This window comes from Elgaria multicarinata, chromosome 2 (genome assembly GCF_023053635.1).
Source record: "Elgaria multicarinata webbii isolate HBS135686 ecotype San Diego chromosome 2, rElgMul1.1.pri, whole genome shotgun sequence".
Classification (NCBI taxonomy): domain Eukaryota; kingdom Metazoa; phylum Chordata; class Lepidosauria; order Squamata; family Anguidae; genus Elgaria; species Elgaria multicarinata.
This window is the reverse complement of record NC_086172.1, coordinates 25167996-25188281: the sequence shown is the minus strand read 5'-3', so window position 1 is coordinate 25188281 and position 20286 is coordinate 25167996. Positions and strand designations below refer to the sequence as shown.

Genomic DNA, 20286 nt, shown 5'->3' with positions numbered 1-20286 from the left:
TATGTTCTAACTTAATTCCCTTTAACATAATCATAATTAACATAAGTGTGCTCCCTCCAACCACGGGATCTTATTCATATTTCCAAAATCTCATTACTTCTTCTGGAGGTGTTTTCCCTCTCCCCTTTAATAGTACAAATTCTAAAAACTGTTTCCATAACCCTGGGTCATCCTATGAAGCTGATTAGCTGGAGATTCAGGACAGATAAAATTGAAGCACTTCTTCACACAGCACATAGTTAAACTATGGAATTCGCTGCCGCAAGATGTAGTGATGGCCACCAATTTGGATTGCTTTAAAGGGGGGTTGGATAAATTCCTGGAGGAGAAGGCTATCAGTGGCTACTAGCCCTGATGGCTATGTGCTACCTCCAGTGTCAGAGGCAACAAACCTATATGCACTAGGTGCTTGGGAACATAGGTGGGAGGGTGATATTACACCATGTCCTGCTTTGTTGGCCCTTGGCTGACAGCTGGTTGGCCACTGTGTGAACAGAGTGCTGGACTAGATGGATCCTCGGTCTGATCCAGCATGGCACTTATGCATGGCTCTTACGTTATTTACTTATTGTGCTGTTACTATTTTCTTACCTTATAATATATTTGTCACTCTGGCAACTGCTCAGAATAGTGACTGCATCACCTGGCAAGAGTTCAAGTTGTATCCATCACTTGTTGCTGTTAGTGTGTTATAGATTTTAGCAGCAAAGTCTTATCAGAGTTTTAACTCTAAATTTTTTGTGCTCTCTCTTTGTCTCTCTCTCTTTCTCTCTTTAAAAAAAAAATCCAGAGGACACTCTCTGCACAGGCCATGTTAATCAGGAAACCAAAGAACAAGATAGAGATGGACAAATCCAGAGACTGCCCGGCACCACCCATACTTGAGTCTATGACGACTGTTGAGAACTTGGAATGAGGAAAAGTCTGCCTGTAAGAGTAGAATGTAATGTTTGATGCAGGCTCCACAAACCATCTGCGATAGACAGCTGGTTTTGACTTGCTGTTTTTGTGGTTCACTGCCAGCTCCGGGTGACTCGCTTTCCATGTGAAGGCTGCTGGTGTTATTATTTTGCTCCTCTACACAGTGTTCTGGGTAGTACTCAAATGGCTTCTTGTGGTCAGTATTTCAGTAGGTCTTCCAAAACCAGTTCCTGGATACATTTTTAAAATAACTTTTTGGGGCTAGACAATAGCTGCCCCCACAGATTTTCTTTTCTGAAGCCTTCAGCTTGTCCTGGTGACACCAAATGCAGCAGAGCTTGCCCAGACAGCGGCAGCAATGGCTTGTTATGAGGAATGTATTAACTGAGACTGAGTCTTTCATTTTCAGAAGGAAAATGTGCAGGCTGAAAAAAAGGTAGGAGAAAAGATGTTCCTTGGGAAAGGAATGAAGTTTCCAGCAAAACTATTAAACTGGATGACACGTAGAAGTAAATATGGTGTTAGGGAAGAAGAAAAAAGCTTTCATTTCATTTCTACATTCAACCTTCAGACTCATTGATGGTATTTCTTTTCTCATTTTGTGTTCCTTCTCCTGAAGGGAAGCAACCAGTAGATCACAATGGCTCAGAGCAGCCGTTACATCTGGTGAAGAATTGGTGGTGACTTTTTGCCTGCTCTCTCTTCATTTTACTTTGTGCACTTTACCCTTTATGTTCAGAGAAGCGCTATAAGGACGAAAAGCTAACTGCCTGGGCATGTTGATACAATTTATCATGTTGTGGAACAGAACGCTAAAATCTGTAATGTGTCTGACTTTACAGGAAACATGTAGTATTTCCATCCATGATTGACTGGGATAAATTATTGAGCCCCTTGGGAATTTTTTACAGAGGCAGGTTTTAGGGAGTCATAGTTCAGATGTTAAGGCTCTCAACTGGAGAGAGACAAAGAAAGATTTCTGCAATGGTGGTGGTGGTTTTTTTAATTTAGGAAATAATTATCTGTATACCAAGCAGAATTGTGACGGCACTACTCGCACGTGCAGGTTTCAAAAATCATTAACAATAATGTATAATAACCATGTATTCACGATATGACATGGTATTTTGGTGCTCTGGATGTGCACAGAGATTTCTTCTAAGCATAGACCTCCTTTCATTTCAGGGGAAGAACCTAGTCTGCAAATCAACTGTAAAATTTAGGTGGGCGCTGGTCCAAAGGGGATAGTCCCGTGTGCTTTCTCAGAACTCCCACTTCCAAATAGATTGCTGAATCACATTGCCTGTCTTTAGCACTGGCAAAGTAAGTGTTAAAATGCTGTTTATTCTGAGTGTTGTTGCTTTTGAGCGAGTCTCTCTCTGTGTGTACAAATATAGCTTAAATTAGGGACATGCCCCAGAAATATGCTCCATTAATTGCAAATTGCTCCATGTGGATAACCTAAATCTCCACTCTATTAGAATCTTGTCGTGCTTTTTTGACACTTGTCTGATAAATCCAATCAGACTTTTGTCTTACATGTTATTTCTTTAGGATTGGTTCACAATATCTGTCAGTTGAAATCTTCTTCCTCTATAATTTCTGAAATTAGTGTCTGAGCACAAAGCCTTTGTAGCATTGACGAAAATGAAATTAAATGTTTTCATTGATGACTTTGAAGTACCCTCCATTCAGAAAGAGCTTGATATAATTTGAAGTCAGCAGTGCAATAGAGAGCGAGAGAGAGCAGTCTTATACTTGACAGCCACAAGGACTCTGTACCTTTTAATATCTGCAGAAAAGAGTTGAGTTTCAATAGGTGCAACCTTCCCAGTTGGGAGTATTGCAGCAATGGCGGGATCATGGCCCGATGAAGCTTTCCTCCTGTGCATGAGCTCTCTTAGTCTACCTGGAAACCCTAGATACTGTTGACAATCAGCAATTACTTTCGGGGTCCTGTTACAAATCCAGCATTCCTTTCTCCATTTCTCTTGTTACATGGAAATCTTGGTTCAGAAAGCAAAAGGCAATCAACAAGTAAGGTATTTCCAAAATCCTTTTTGTTGACAGGGTGGGGGAGCCAAGTGGGTGTATTTTATGCCATATTTGTCACTACAGGTGCATTGTAAAAATATTTTGGCAACTGCTCTTCCTTATCATTTGGGGAGGGAGAGAAATAGTACAGCATACAGCAGGATCCCATCAGAAAGAATACTCCACAATAATATTGAATTTCTTTTCTGATGTCTGGGATTGTGTTCCAAACTGTATCATGATTTAGTTCCCATTGAAGTGTGTGCAGCTAAAATACAAAGAACCTTTTTGGAAATACCGGCATCCCTGTTCGCCATTGGCAGTGTCTAATAATTAAACCTGAAGGACCAATACGATTAACTGTTGATCATGTGAAAATGAAAATGTTTCAGCTTGTACTAATTTGGAGACACATTTTGTGTTGTACACACTGTATAGTGTTACAAATTAAAATGTTAATTTTGAATTACTGTTTTTTAAACACTAAAAGTGGTGTGCGTGTTTTCTAAGGAAAGTGATTCTCATAGAAAGTCAGTATTTCAATCATAGCACTCAACTTAGATATTGATGGGTATTCTGTCCTAAACACATCCCTGCGCGTTCTGTTCTGAGGAAGACTGCAGATTGCAACAGAAATCTAAGAGTATGGATTATTCTCAGGCTGCCACCTTTTTCCTATTCAGAAAATGATTTTACACATAGGGCTCATCTACCCCAAGTAGATATTCCATTATGAAAGCAGTATATAAAAGGCAGGAGCCACACTGCTGCTTTATAGCGGTATTGAAGTGCATTGCAGGATCTGCACTACTGCTTTATACTGGTACTGAAGTCCACTGACAAGTATAGGGGCCCAGGACACATCTACACAAAGCAGGGTATGAAAGTGGTATAGGGTATGTGTCCTGGGCCCCAACACTTGTCAGTGCACCAATACCTCTATAAACCAGTAGTGCTCCTGCCTTTTATATACCGCTTTCATACTGCTTTCATAGTGGAATATCCTGTTGGTGTAGATGAGCCCATACTCTTGCAAAATACAAACTTTATGACGTTTTCTCTTATGGAGCAAGATCTTTTACTATGTATGTTTAAAACATATTTGAAATAACTATGTACAACTACCAGTATATTATCACGGTAACACATTTCAATTGTAATTAATTAAAGAAAGGGGCAACTTGAATTTGCCAAGCTTGAAGACTAAAGCTGGATGATCTTGTTGCCTCAGTAAAACCCAAATTTAAGGTTCTTGGGAAAGAATGTCACTCCCAGGCATTCGTCGTAAAGGGATCACTCACACTGACATATGGTCAGGTCAGGTACTTGTCAGATCCCAGGCTCATTAACGAGGCCCCCACTGAGTTACGGACTCATAGCTGCAGCCAGGAGCGGCTATACCCCTTCTACATTTGGTTGGTGGATATTGATTATGAAGCCACTCAGGATCCTTTAGCAAATGCTCCAGGCTCTGCCAGGAAGTAGATAAGTGACTCCAGATACCTCAGCAAAAAGTCCTACTGTCTTGAAATATGCCCGGCAAATATGAAATACCAAGCACTATGAAAATCTTCTCAAACTTTGGACTTTCATCAGCTTTTATTGTAAGCACAAGTTTTTCGATAGTCAAATCGTATGTCACAATTATGTGCTTCTGCTGGCACTCCCGCTATTTTGAAGAACCATTAAACCCACGATTTGTTGTAAATGGCTCAACTGGAGGTTGTGAACATGATGTGCAAACCCAGTAGAAAGTGGTCTTTCAACCAAAGGTGAGAATGTGATTGGTAATCTTGATACAATCCGAGTTCCTGATTTGTGAGTATAGGCCACAAATAGGCTCTCTAGAAATGTTGGCCTACAAATTCCATGATCCCTCACCATTAGCTATGCTGGGTAGGGCTGATGGGATTTTTAGACCAAAGCTTCCGGAGGCCCCCTGATTTGCCATCTATCCTGCTGCCCCCCCATATGACCATTCAGTGTGTGGAGCCAAAGAGAAGAATCAGGTCTCTAGAAGACCAGTCTATCAGTGGCCTTTTATTTTAAATAAAAAAAATAAATATTTGCCATGGTAGTTAAATTCTAACCATGAAAGCCACATGCTCCGTAGTGGTCTCAAATGCTTATGCAAACAAGAAGATGGCTTTCTGCCCTGCTTGTAAACTTTCCTGAATCTTTTAGGCAAGCTGCTGTGGTAGACGGAATGCTGGGTGATACGGACTTCAGTTCTAACCTGGTTCTTGCATTCTCTCTCGAGAAAAAAGAATGGAATGTGGATTGTCTGAGAGTGGAGTTGGTTGGTTCTATAGCAGTTGGTTCTGATCTTCTCGCAAAAGGCTTTTGGTTGGCGAATCAAAGGGAGGTGACCTCAAGAAGCTAATGGCCATGCCCATTCAGCCATGGAGAAGACGTTTGCCTACTGCAAGACTACTCCTGCGTCCTTGGCTTAGTGAGTGCTGGGGAGAAGAACAGAATTGCCTATTCATATCTTATTTCAACCTTTCTTAATTCTATGGCTTCTGGATGTGTTGGTCTGCAACTCCCAACATACCCCAGCCAGACATTCTAACTGGGGCATCCTGGGAGTTGTAGTCCAACACACATCTGGAGGCCATTTTGTTCGGGAAGTCTGCCTTAATTAGCGGAGGAGGAAAAAAGCTTGTCTGGCCTGTTCTTGCATGTCACAAATACTACCATTTTTGCCCTTCTTACTTTTTGTCACATGTCTAACACAGTTCCTTTCTTCCTCCCGTGATCTCTACTATCCCTTGATGTGGCTTCCGGAGTGCGATTTCCTGACAGCATAGCCCTGCTCTCAAGGGAGTTTGGAGTGGAACATGTGGTTCCACTATCCTCCTTTTTATTCTTGCAGCCACTCTGTGTGGTATGTTAGGCTGAGCAATAGCATCTCTCTGAAGATCTACTGAGTGGGGATTTTGAACTCAGAACTTACCACGTGAAATACAATGATCTAGTCACTACATTACACTAGCGCTCTACCAACTCTCTGGTATCTTTCATCTACTTGGTTTTCTTTCTTTTAAGGCAGTCTTCCCCAGTATGGTACCTTCCAGATATGATGGGTGTTAACTCCCATCAGCCCCAACCAACGTAGCCAAAATTGTGGTCCAGAGCAGAAACTATTTTAGGACATTTTTTCTATAGGTAATGTTTTTGAATTTTGCAATTTTTCACCTAAAGTTGATCCAATATGACAATGAGTAGGTGAAGGAGAAAAGACATAGGTTATTGTATGGGCTGGCCATTCCATATATATATTAAGTTTTTCTTTTCTTTTTGCTTTTGATTTATTAAACCATAAAACTATGTTTTAGGGTAGTGACAAAGGAAAAGATGTAATCCAGCAAATCCTTGTTTCAAACTTCACTTTGGACATTAACTTAGTAGTCAGCCTTCAGAAAGTTGTCTCAACACCCCACCCACCCCCGGTGTGACACATGGTGATAATACTAGCCAACCTTGTGATGGAGCTATTAGAAGGATTATACTGGAACCTGTAGCCCTCAAGCCAGCAGAGCCAGTGATCAGAGATAGTGGGAAGTATATTTCAAAAATACCTGGAGGGTGACAGGTAGGGCTGTGTATCACTTCGGATCTGAATCCTGAATCTGAGGTGAATCAGGGTGATTCGGAGGGCTTTGAAACAGATCTGAATCTAATCAAAACAGGTCCGAATCAGTCCAAAACGAATTGCATGATCCAAATTGATTTGGATTGATTCGGACCTTTTTCAAGCACTGATGGACATGAAAATTGACACCACAATAGGGCTTCAGTAGAGCTTCATCCCTGCCAAGTTTGAAGCACATCGGCTCATCCCCTGATTTTTAGGAATTTTTTAAAATTATTATTTTTAAAATATGCTGTCATTTTTCAAGATTAAAGACATGAAACTTAGCACCATGATAGCTCTTAAGTAGGGCTTTAGGTCTGCCGAGGTTGAAGCATATTAGTTCATTCCTTATTTTTTGGGGAATTTTTAAAGTTCAAACTCAAACTTCATTGGGGTCTAGCATTTTGAGAAGTAACCTAGTTTCAGAAAAAATAAATTACAGATAAAGACATGAAAATTAGCACCATGGTAGGGCTTTAGCCATACTAGGTTTGAAGCAGATCAACCCTTGTTTTTTGATGGAATTTTATAAATGTATGCTTTATTATTGTGTGCTGCTTGTGCACACACACACACACAGTGGAAAACACTGAGAGACTAAACACAAAACTCACAGAGGATGATATGATGATGATGATGATCTTTCAGCATACCAAATTTGAATCAGATTGGGTCATCCCTTGATTTTATATGATTTTTAAAATTTCCTCCTTCAAACCCTTGGAGCTTATAATCCACCAGTGCTATGGATGGTAGGATCGCTCTTCCATTGCTTTGATCATGCGAAGCTGTGCATCTTCAAGTTCATGAACTACAGATCTACTGTTCCGTTACTCAAAAGGAAACCCCATTGATTTCAACTGCTAATATCACATGCTGGCTTACCTTTGAGTAAACCCCATTGAACAGAGAGAGTCCTACTTCTGAGTAAACACATATAGAAGCTTTCTTTTTTAAGCCTTAAAACAGCAAACTGGAAAGAAGTGCTCTGCAACCCCTATGCTTACTTCTGAGGTCTTATTTCTGTTTACTTAGAAGTAAGTCTCTCTGTTCAATGGGGTTTACTCAAACGTAAGAAGCCTTAATCTGATTTTACTATGTTCACACTCCAAAGCCTCCAGGCAGGGTGAGGGGAACGGCCATAGCCTAGGCAACAGGGAATAACAACTTAAAGAAGCAGGGCACGGTGTCCAACTACCACCAACCAATGAACTGGAGGAGAAAGTACAAAGGAGATCAATGGGCGGAGGCGAAGGCGAAAACAATAAGGTGAGAGTGAATCTCAGCGGGATAACAGCAACATGCTACAGACGTACAAGCACACAGGTGTAAGTTTGCAAGCTTTAATGCGCTGTGGAAACGAAGTAGGATAATTTGAGGGAAAACCAGACAAATGTGTAGGTGTGATGGTGTTCTTAGTCTCCAAGTATCTGTCTTTATGTAGCTGAAACAGCACTACTGTTGTTCACTACTGAAAGGGATCAGTAGGCTTGGGGGAAATTTGGGGTTCCCAATTTTCTAGAAGTATAAAAAAAAATTAGGGAGTGGGGAACCTAATGAGGAGGAAGCCAAAACAGCCCAATGAAAACAAAGCATCTTTGGTGAGCATGGGATGGCGAACTCACTCTTGGGAGGGGTAAGGAAAACCAGGTGGGGGGAGAATGGAATACTTCATCTGTCCACACTTGATAGGTTGATGAGGCAATTACATTTTATTACCAAACAAATCCACATAAATAAGGCCTCCTAAAAAGCCTCTCTAGAGCAGGGCTGCAGAACTTCAGGCCTGGCGTCTGAATCCAGCACCCTCCAAGGTTCTGCAGGTAGCCCTTCCCTTCACCCCACAACCGCTAATCATATGTTGGTTTCTCTGCTTTTGCGCAATTTCCCCCATTCTAAAAGGGCTTTATCAGTAAGAGCTTTATGCTAAAAAAAAGAAGAAGAAAGCTGGTATTTTTTGTATTTGGGCCACATTCCTTTTGCCTTCTGTCTTTCACACCCGTGCCATGTTAACCCCAAAAGTTTCTCTGAAATAGAATTTCAGCCTTCAGGCTCAAAGATGTTCAACAACCCTGCTCCAGAAGGCCCTCGTGAATAATGTGGGATGGGGCACAGGGATTACTGGTGAGTTGCCCAAATTCAGTGGTCTACCCAAGTTTGGTTGCCCCATCTCACATGGCCCAAGAAGGCCCCCGGTCCCTCCAGTTAGGTTTTACTGCAGGTACAAGTGGCTGCAGCATGAAATGGGGGGTGGGAATGGGGAACTTTCCTTTCATGAATAGATGTCCTTTTTTAAAAAGCATGTGATTTAATTTTGTTTTATAGGTTATAAGCGAAGTGCAACTGGGCGCAAATTGGGAATTAAGGTATGCATTTCCCCCTGTGCAGACACTTTGATCTGTCCACTCCCTTTCCTTCTCACCACAAATAATGAGGAATGTGGCAGCCCACCTCTTGACAGGTACAGATTATTCCTCCTCATATTTCACCTATTGCAAGATGGTTGATCTGACTTCCGATTTATTTCTGAGCCAAATTCTTAGTGTTGGTTGTGACTTCTAAAGCCTAAAACAGCTTGGGTCCCAATTACTTCAGAGAATGTCTCTTCCTAGATGAGTTATCCCACCCATCACCAGTACCCTGGTTTACCACCCCCACCCCACCACAGGAAAAATGACCCGTGTCTCATCCTCACCAGAATCCTCTCCTGCATACTGGAAAGTCCAATGGCCAGAGCTCATGATGTGTGTGTATAAGAGAGAAAGAATATTTCAACCACTTGAGTGTTTCAAGTCCTGTGGGTCTTTTCCATCCTAACCACCACTCTAAAGCTCTTGTTCTAGTCCTTCTCCTTGAAACAGAAATGATACCATTGTTTTCTGTATTTGTTCTTTTGTCTCAAAGAATTTCCATAGGCTCATTGTGGATATTATCCTGATGATCAAAGTATGCAAGTGTTTCCGGTTTGGCCTGAAGGGATTCTCAGGATTTCACCTGATAGAGAAGGATTGTCGCGGGGAGATTGAAACAGTAAAGACTTTTACCAAAAATAACTAAAATTAGCTTTTTAAAAATTATTGTCACAAGGAATACTAATAATATTTAATAAAATAATGAAATTGTCTGAGTTTTCAGGGGATAAACACCTGCAAAGTTGTGCAAGTATTTTCATCTAGGACTTGGGTGGGCAACTTGTAATTCTCCAGATGTTTAGGACTACAACGTCTATTAGTTCACGCCAGCTTAACCAATAATAAGGGATCATGGGAGTTGTACAACAGAACATCTGGAGGGCCACAAATTGCTGATAGGGGTATAGGAACTTCCCTTATACTGAATCAGACCATAATCTTGCCCAGTATTAATGACGCTGACTCTTTCCAGGATTTCAAGTGGGCTTGTTTCCCAGGCCTACCTGGAGATGCCAGAGATTAAACCTGGAACCTTCTGCTTGCAAACCAAGTCCTTAACCAGAGAGCTTCCACCCCTCAAATAGTGGCTCTTCTTTACTGCTCATCCATATTCCAGAATGTTGTTTTTCAAGGGTTGTCTCTCACCTTAGAGTGAAAGTTCACCTTAGAGTGAACTTCCCCCAGTGTGTACCTGAGAACTCTTCCCAGAAACGTGTGCAACTTGAGAATTCTGTTGCAAATCTACAGTGTGTGGTTGTGTCCTGAACAGACAAACTCATGTGATATAAACATGATCAGGGTATCAAAAGTTTAGAAGCTATTGTCATAGAGGATTACAATTATGGTGCATCAACCCTGCACCAAGCTACCTGGGATATCATCCAGGCTTACAATTTAGGACAGGCTAAATGTATAGCCAGCTACTCCGCATGCATTAGCCAAATAGACCTATTTAATTCTTCCCCAGATATTTCATTTGAGTGCCTGCTGCAGGCTAAGTGGAATCTCTGCTCTGCCTACTAAAGGGTTGTCGTTCACATATTAACTCCAAACACAATAAAATATTCCCCTCATCTCACGGAGTTGCTCTCAGTAAAAGAATATATGTATTAAGATCCAAGTCAAAGATATCCAATGTAACATTTAGTTTGGCCCCAGGTCTCACCACTGTACCTCAAAGTACATATTTTCTGTTAAATTCACTACATGTATCCGATTAAGTTGGCCCTTGCCTACCAACACTCATCCCACAATAATCTTTAAAGGGTCATCACACTTTTTAAATATGAAGTCAACATATATCATATAGGTATTTAAAAGAACGGATTACAGGGTTGTATCCCGTGTTAGTCCTACTTAGAGTAGACCCATTGAAATGAATGGGAGTTAGATTAGACTAAGACTGGATTCAACCCAAAGTATGGCTGTAGAACCCTTTTAAGTTTTCTTCTTGCAGCATTCCTAATGAAATTAACTGCCATTTCATGTTTAATTTTTAGGACAAGACAGGCTCCAATATTGTGTTTGACCGGCATGAGTTCAGCGTTTCAAAGGTCTGGACCAAAAAAATCCTGTTTTTGTTTCATCTATAGTGACAGACACCCAGAGAACTGAGCATAAGATAGGAGGGAGTTCAGTGGTTTAACTTTGGGGTGATTTATCACTGGGAAAGTGACATCAGGAGCTCAAGGTGATACCAACTTTCCTTGATAACTTGCCTTTGAGCACATACCTGAGCCCCTTGTAAACAAGACTTGCTTCTGCCCCTGCAACCTGGCACTCACCATAGTACTGAGTTGCTGTTTGGCTTTCAAGTGAGTTTCATATAGGGCACCACCAGATTGAAATAGCCCTCTTCAGCTCCCAAATTGGCATATTATTTCAAGGAAAGGAAAGGAACCTCTTGTGCAAGCACTTGAGTCATTGCTGACTCCTAGAGGGACGCCTGCTTTCGCTGACGTTTTCTTGGCAGACTTTGTAGCAGGGTGGTTTGCCATTGCCTTCCCCAGTCGCAGTTCTCTTTCCCCCAGCTAGCTGGGTACTCATTTTACCAACCTCGGAAGGATGGAAGGCTGAGTCGACCTGAGCCGGCTGCCTGAGAACCAGCTTCCGCTGGGATCGAACTCAGGCCGTGGGGAGAGTTTTGGCTGCAGTAACTGCCGCTTACCACTCTGCGCCACAGGAGGCTCATGAATCAAAGCATCATTTAAAAAATAAAAGGTGGACAGATCACCTGAGCATGGCCTGATTAACATTCAAGGCTCTAAACAAGAGGTAGGCAACCTTTTTTTGGGTCGTGGGTACATCTGACAATTTGCAAAACTGTCCTGGGCACCAGCACAAAATGGTGGCCATGGGAGACATGGCAAAGGACAAGTAAGCTGCTCAAAGGGCTGAGGACAAGGCACAATTGGGGACTGAGCCCCTTCATACAAAATGACTCCGTTGAACCCACAGTTTTCAGCACCAACAGAAACCTTTTTCACAGCAGTGCCAGTAAGTGAATGTGTGTTTTGTTTTAAAGTGAGGTGGATAGGGTCCCTTGGCAGGTGCCAAGAAAAGTGGCCAGGGACACATTGGTGCCCATGGGTACAACATTGGCTTTCCCTGGTTTCCATGTAGGCGAATAAACCTAAGGCTCATCCAACACCCTACCCAAACATATAACTAAAAACTCCATCATGCCGGGGGTTAAGACGCTCCCTACCTTTGCTTCTCAGCTGTTTTTTTCGTTCCTCAGTTACTTCCTCTTTTCAAAAGACGAAGTATGGAACGAGCAAGAGGCCCATTGAGTCCGCTGTTCTAATGGCGCTGCTTCTCCTGCACACAGCAGGAGAGAGCAGCAATTCCGAGTTTAAAAAAACATCGGACTTAATGAGGAGTTTTTTGTGGCGCAAGGAAGGCCAGAAGGGGCGGAAGGCGTGCGGGAGGCAGACGACGTCATGTGAGGGACTTGAGCAAACTCTGTGGGTGCCCATTAACGAGCGTGCAATAAAACGCTTGTCGGATGGACCTTTAAGTCACAAAAGAGCTTTAAAAGAGCTCATTTTCTATTAAAAGAGCTGGACCTGAAAATAAACCTTTTCCTATCCCTGTACAAATTACTGTTCCTGCATTGATCATCACCACCTTGGGCTCAAGCATTCCATATCATTGTGAATGCAACAAACCAAAAGTTCGGAGAAATCCAAAATGAAACCAGATTTTCCAAATTAAAAACACAGAATCCGGATGATGTACTCTTGCTAGCACTTTTGTGGAAAGAGATATTACTACAGTTTAAAAGCTTAGGTGGGTGTTTTGTCGCCCAGAAAGTGTTATTTCCCTCCTACCTACCTCTCAGTGAACATCTATTATGAATCAGGGGTCCTGTGTGAACTTTGCTACAAAAGTGTGATAGGTGTATATTGGATAATGCCCTTGACTTGATTTATAACACCATCCGGGCCCACCATGTTATTTATGCATGTATCTATTGCAAAATTTGTATACTGCTCCGTATCTGGAACGGTGAACATAAGAATTAAAACAGTAAAAGATACAAAAATTAAAACACCATTATTATACTAAAAACACACACCATGCACACAGAATGTCAATAAAAACCTTGGCTGTCAGTTACTACCGAGTATCTAGTTTTTGATAGTGAGTGAGAGTGCAGTGGTTGAAAAAACGGGAAAGGTTTAGGGTAATGGGTGAATCTGAGCAAGTGTACGTCAGAAACAATCCTATGCATGTTTAGACAGAAAAAAAAGTCCCACAACTCAGAATCATAGAATAGCAGAGTTGGAAGGGGCCTACAAGGCCATGGAGTCCAACCCCCTGCTCAATGCAGGAATCCACCCTAAAGCATCCCTGACAGATGGTTGTCCAGCTGCCTCTTGAAGGCCTCTAGTGTGGGAGAGCCCACAACCTCCCTAGGTAACTGGTTCCATTGTCGTACTGCTCTAACAGTCAGGAAGTTTTTCCTGATGTCCAGCTGAATTCTGGCTTCCTTTAACTTGAGCCCGTTATTCCGTGTCCTGCGTTCTGGGAGGATCAAGAAGAGATCCTGGCCCTCCTCTGTGTGACAACCTTTTAAGTATTTGAAGAGTGCTATCATGTCTCCCCTCAACCTTCTCTTCTCCAGGCTAAACATGCCCAGTTCTTTCAGTCTCTCTTCATAGGGCTTTGTTTCCAGACCCCTGATCATCCTCGTTGTCCTCCTCTGAACACGCTCCAGCTTGTCTGCGTCCTTCTTGAATTGCGGAGCCAAGAACTGGACGCAATACTCTAGATGAGGCCTAACCAGGGCTGAATAGAGAGGAACCAGTACCTCACGTGATTTGAAAGCTATACTTTTATTAATGCAGCCCAAAATAGCATTTGCCATGGATCCTTTTTTCTGTCTAAACATGCATAGGATTTCACACTTAGACTTGAGGCATGTGCAAAATTTCTGCCCACATTGAGATACAAGAGAGGAGATCTGAGTCTGCCTCTTTTCTAAATGAAAAGAGAAACAATCATACAAACTCTTTTGGGAGCATGGGAATGTCGTCTTTGACCTCCAATCCATGTGATTGTTTTAACTTAAAAGATGTTTGGAATCTTCTCCAGGATCATTTTCCTTTTAGCGCAATCCAAATAACGAAGAAGCCACCGGCGTGGAGGACTGATCTAGAAGTAAGACACTTACGAAACCGCTTGCAGCTTCTGGAAAGTTTCCGACAGTATAGTCCAACTCTGCAAAACCTTCTGGCCAAAGTAGTCCGCTTTGAACGGTAATTTGGAGGGCAGGGATGGCGGCTCTACAGCTGTCCAAAGAGCATCTCTACATTATGGGGAAATCATGTCGCCTTACCAGGGCTTTGTGCTTCCTGGTTCTTTGGTACTATTATTATGAGCTGCATTACACAGGTGACCATGTACTTTAAATTGAATGCTTTCCCTCCCTTCACTTCTATTGAGACAGTGCCATCTGGTGGCAGAAGGGCTCATTTTTCTCGGGTATTGCCACATTAAAAGTGGTTCTTTTCATAGTGGGGTTTCCAGGGGATAGCATAGGGGAAGAGGCGAAACGAGTGCAGGACTGGGATGGCGTCAAGCTGTAAAACCGCATTCCAGGCATGGTGAGTGTGTGATAAATCACTTGTGTGATGGAGCCCAAAGTGTGGAAGCACTCCTGCTATTTTAGACTCACCCAAGCAAAAAGCTTCATCCCATGTACCTGCTTCCCTCGGATTATCCCCTTAGCGCTAAGCTTTCGCGGTTGTTGTTTTTGCTACCGGGAGGCAGCAATCCTTTGCATACCAGGAAGTGAGTTTAAGGGGGGAAATGTAAAAAAATCATAAAAAATCAACAGATCACCCAATTCAATTCAAATTTGGTAGGCTTAAAGCTCTCCCTAATATCTATTGCAGTGCCAATTTTGGTGTCTTTAAAGCTTACGCAGATATAAGCATTTCTTTAAAATCCTGCTCCTGCACCCCAGCGGCAGTTCAGAAGATACGCTGAAAAAGTAGGGGCTAAATACAGCAAATCTTTTTGCTTTGTTGCACAATTAAGGCAGGATGCATGGGAGTATCTCACAAACAGAGCAGATTATAAGGTGGAAAACTTCTGAGTCCTTTGCATGCAATTCACAGTGATTGCACAGTAGAACGCTGGTGTGATAAAGCTTTGAATCTGGCAATCTGTGTGTATCCTATGCTGCTTTGTTAAACAAATCTTCAGATAGTGAAGAGTCAACCAGTTCAGGTCCTTTTCTGCTAGTTTGTGACGCCATATGATTGTCTGTTTCTCCAGGTTTGGGCGCAGGAGAGTGATCATCAAGAAGGGGCAATGGGGAGACAGCTTCTACTTCATCAATTTTGGTACGGTTGCTATCACTGATGATGAGGATGGAAGCAGCGCCTTTGTGGAAGCAGACCCAACTACACTTCGGAGGGGAGCTTCTTTTGGAGTGAGTGTTGGCTACAGCCACACGTCAACATTTATAGCCAAGTATATATCCTTAGATCAACACAGAATACCAGAGTGCTCTTTTCATGAGTGAAACTTGTCAGAATTACTCTGCCTACACAGAAATGACTGTCATGACTGATGGAAGATATTGACTGATTGATTGCATTTCTATACCGCCCAATAGCCGAAGCTCTCTGGGCGGTTCACAAAATTAAGATATTTATTTATTTATAGATCAGAAGTGGGGAATCTGTGTGTGTGCCCCCCCCTCAAGGTTGTTGGATTACCACTCCCATCATCCCTGACCATCAGACAGGCTGGCTGGGGCTGATGGGAGTTGAAGCCCAATAACGTCTGGAGGGCCACGGGTTGTGCCCCTCTGTTATAGATAAAATCTGTGTATCATTTGTGATGAAGCCAGCCTGAGAATGTAAACTGTAGATCAGAGACGCCCTATATCTGAATTCTGAGATCCGCTTTGTCCTCAAGAATATAGTCCAGGGGCCAGAAGTGTATTTTGCTATAATAATAGACTATCCCACAAACGGAAAATAAAATTGGAAACATCTAATGCAGGAGGTGGGCCACGCATATGTGGCCCCCACCACCATCCTCTGCTGCCCTCCTGTATTTTTAAAGAATTCTTTAAAATAAAAATAAATGTTGCCTGTAGTGGTTACGGAACTTTAAAAGGGTTCCATTTGGCTTAGAAGCAAATTAAATGTAATCCTTGCAGTCCTCTGTAATGCTGCAGACCAGTTTGCCACTGAATTTCAGTGGCAAAACAGCATTATTATTTTTTGCTTCTTTAAAAAAAAAATGGGAGGGGTGCCCTATGGACTGCAATTTTTGTGAACCGCCCAGAGAGCTCCGGCAATTGGGTGGTATAGAAATGCAATAAATAAATAAAAAATAAATAAATAAATCCACAGGGGCCTGTCTGGTGGGGAGGCGGGGGGGAAATAGTACCTGGACATTCTTCAGTTGCCCATCCCTGATCTAATGGTAAGGACTGATTATATACAGCTATGAATTATTATGTTTCATACCAAATACAAAACAGAGAGTTAACGCTAAAGTATGGGATTTGTCTATTTCTTACAACTTAACCTCAACAACAAAATATTTCCCCCCTTAGAAGCAAAGAAATGGTAGGCAAGCTTTTTCAGATGTTAAAATTTGGTAGCAGTGGAGGAGCAGCGGTGGCGTGGCACACCCAGTGGCACACCCCCTGCCTTCCCTGGCCAGCTGCCAAGCACTGGTGATGGCGGCGGCCTGCCTTATAGGGACAGTAGCGGTGCCTACTGAGGCCTGGCCTAGACAGAAGCAGCAACCATGCAAGCCAGGCTGTGCCTTGACACCCCACACTGCATATTTCACTGGACAGCAGTGGACGCAACAGGAGCTGCTTGCCTGCCTTGCCCTGTATTTCCACCAATCAACAGCCTGCCTGCAGTTAACGCAAAAGGCAGAGCCAGGTGAGCATGAGCAAGCAGGTGATATTTATGCATGTCTTATATTTATTGCATTTCTATACCGCCAAATAGCCGAAGCTCTCTGGGTGGTTCACAAAAATTCAAACCATCAAGTAGAATTCAAGGTATAAAACAAACCACAATATAAAAGTACAGTATAAAAGCATAACCAAGGATAAAGCCAAGCAGCAATGCAGAGATTTATGCAGATTTAAAATACAGATTTAAAACAGCAAAGTTAAAAGTCTAAGATGGTAAACTGTTAAAATATTGGGAAAATAAAAGGGCATCGAAAAGAGTATAACATAAGTGCCAGGCTGACGTTATACTCTAGAGAGCTCATTCCACAGCTTGGGTGCCACAGCAGAGAAGTCCCTCTTCCTGGTAGCCACCTGCCTCACTTCCTTTGGCAGGGGCTTACAGAGAAAGACCCCTGAAGATGATCTTAGGGTCTGGGCAGGTACATATGGGAGGAGGCGTTCTTTCAGATAACCTGGCCCCAAGCCATTTTTGGTTTGAATGTTAATACCAGCATTTTGAATTGGAGCCAGCTATGCAAAAACCTAGGTGGGTTTACTCTAATGGAAGTCCCACTCCCTGCTTGGCCATGAAGCTCACTGGATGACTTTGGGACATTTACTGACTTTCCACCTAACCTACTTTGCAGGGCTGTTATGTGGATAAAACGTATAGGAGGAGGAGGACCACGTGAGGCTCCTTGGACTCCTTGGTAGAAAGACAGGCTACAAATGTGTCAAATATAAAGGAAGAAAAGGCGCAGGGATTTAATAAGAGATTTAATAGAACATAGAAGAGAAAGGAACAAATAGGGGAGAGATTTAACATTATGGAAGGAGATAAAGTGAATACAGATTTCATTACAAATAATAATAATAATAATAATAATAATAATAATAATAATAATAATAATAATAATAATAATTTTATTTATTACCCGCCTCTCCCTCTGGATTGAGGCGGGGTACAACACTAATATAAAGCATTTCTTTTCAGACAAATACAGCAGTATCACCAATGTGCTCTTGGATCTAGTTGTGCGGTAACAATATGATTTTCAAATTGCTACTTTAAAAAGTTTTTCATCGTTCTGGAAAATAAAAAGATTCAGAAGAGGTTTTAAAATTTTCATCCTAATTTCCAACTTTCCCCCAGATTTTCAACCACCGCCTGCCCCAAATTATTCAGAGTGTTCACAATGCTGGGCTGTGTCCTTTTTTTTTTTTTTTTTTGGTCTTTTAAGAGTTGCCCACCATATGACATCAACAGGCCCCACCTTGTGACATCAACAGCCCCCCACTGAATGGGATGTGACCATGGGCACCCAAGTAGTTGCTGCCTGGGGCCCTTAAGCTAACCAGTGTGAATTGCATACTCATGACACCGGAGCCCCGTGGAAGACTGGCCCGGAGAATCCACTGAAGTATTGATGCCTCCCCCTACAAAGGAGACCTTCACCCTCCTTCAGTTAAAAAAGCTGACTGTATAGGGGGACGTGAGTGCACAATGTCCAAGTACACGGGTGTTTTTTCAGGATTGGCTTGAGGGGGTGGGCAGCTTGTGGGGCAGGAGTGTGCAACTTGTGGCCCTTCCAATAGTTTTGCCTACAACTCCCATGATCCCTCACCGTTGCCTGTGCTGACTTGGAGTGATGCGAGTTGTAGGCCCCATGTTGCCCACCCCGGGTTTTAGGACTGAATGATCTGACATAGCCAAAGAATACGTTGCATTAGTGATCCCATGTTTGGAACTTCCGAAGGAACCTTCTTCAGAAAGCAGCCTTATTTGGGCTGGGGCCCAGTCATAGGAGGAGTAAGGCGCAGGGCTCAGTCCTTTGCTGCCATCATGCCAATTCCCTAACTTAAATCACCCCAAGAAGTTACAGTTAGCCATGGAGGGTAGTATCATACAGGCAGAACCATTTCCCTGGTTTTATTAAAAATGTAAAAAAAAACACCAACCAACGCATTACAAACACACACACACCCCATTATCACTTGCATAAATATATCTATAAGGGAACTATAAATAATAAAGATTATTTGTGTGTGTGTGCGTGTGCCCATATGTTTCCCTCTTCACAGCTTGTTTCAGAAAGGCAATTTGGATCGTGGTTGTGGCACAAAGGCAAAGGCTTGGACATTCTCCTCTTCACATCCCAGCCCCAATCTAAATCTCTAGATTAATTAATCTCTTATTCTAAAATTTATTTATTTATTTATTTATTGCATTTCTATCCCGCCTTTTTTCCTCCAAGGAACCCAAGGCGGTGTACATAGTCCTCCTCTCCATTTTATCCTCACAACAACAACCCTGTGAGGTAGGTTGGGCTGAGAGTCTGTGACTGGCCCAAAGTCACCCAGTGGGTTTCCATGGCCGAGTGGGGACTAGAACCTGGATCTCCTGACTCCCAGTCCAACACTTTAGCCACTACACCACACTGGCTCTAAAATGCTAGTCTAGGGCTCACCATGTTACATCACACTAACCATGTTACACCACAGTAAAATAAATCTACAGTACATGGCAATGCAGCAGGTACTAAGACATTTTAGGGCAGTGCTGGTGATGACATCACAACACTGCCTCATTGTACTTCTCTGATGTCACAGAAGGGTGTGTATCCAGGGTGAAGGCTTCCATTATCTGGCTTCCATTAACTGAGCTTTCCTGGATGTTTGAAGTGTATCTGCATAGGATACAGTTTATTAATCTTACTATGTTATAATAACATGATGGGTTATAATGCCTGTTATAGTGTATATTTTTGTGCTTTATATGTGATCTTTTTGTATATTAGAATACTCAATGCAAATGGGAAAAGAAACTGAAAGATATTGAGAAGAAGAGTAGACTTGTGCATTGCTAAGAACTGACAAAATGAGGAATCCAGGAATGATTTTAAATAATCCACCATATATTTGTGCTCTCTCATTCCTATTTTCTTTCATGCTAACAGGAAGTTGCCCTTTTACAAAGAAAAAGGAGATTTTTCACTATTGTCTGTATGGAGGAAACCGAACTGCTGGTGGTGGATAAAAAGGATTTTTTTGCCTATAAGCTGGACAAGGAAATTCAACGAGAATTCAAAAATCGATATGAATTTTTCAGGTAACTTCTCCCACCATAACCCTCTACAACAGCCTCTTGTGTTGCTTATTCTCTTGTTTTGTAAACCGCCCAGAGAGCTTTGGCTATGGGGCAGTATATAAATGTAATAAATAAATAAATAAATAAATAATATAGCTGTATTAGTCTGTTGGAGCATAAAACACCAAGAGCATCTCTAAATGATCAATTTATTGCATGCTCATGATTGGCTACTCACAGAAGTTTCTGGGTC

At 42.2% G+C, this 20286-nt stretch overlaps 2 protein-coding genes across 3 annotated transcripts in view; both read left to right on the top strand.

Annotated features, from left to right (window-relative positions):
* Positions 1 to 3358, top strand: part of CARF (calcium responsive transcription factor) — a 29205-nt gene extending 25847 nt beyond the window's left edge. For both annotated transcript variants that reach the window (XM_063116159.1, XM_063116158.1), the window contains exon 15: positions 791 to 3358. In XM_063116159.1, the coding sequence (XP_062972229.1) occupies positions 791 to 885 (95 nt within the window). In that variant the 3' untranslated portion in view covers positions 886 to 3358. The remainder of the gene's footprint in view (positions 1 to 790) is intronic.
* A 1979-nt stretch (positions 3359 to 5337) lies between these two features.
* The window catches only part of CNBD2 (cyclic nucleotide binding domain containing 2), a 29761-nt gene continuing 14812 nt past the window's right edge, over positions 5338 to 20286 (top strand). The window contains exons 1-7 of the mRNA XM_063147701.1: positions 5338 to 5407; positions 8918 to 8958; positions 9497 to 9622; positions 11004 to 11057; positions 14104 to 14267; positions 15292 to 15448; positions 19903 to 20054. Coding sequence (XP_063003771.1) covers positions 5338 to 5407; positions 8918 to 8958; positions 9497 to 9622; positions 11004 to 11057; positions 14104 to 14267; positions 15292 to 15448; positions 19903 to 20054 — 764 coding nt within the window. The remainder of the gene's footprint in view (positions 5408 to 8917; positions 8959 to 9496; positions 9623 to 11003; positions 11058 to 14103; positions 14268 to 15291; positions 15449 to 19902; positions 20055 to 20286) is intronic.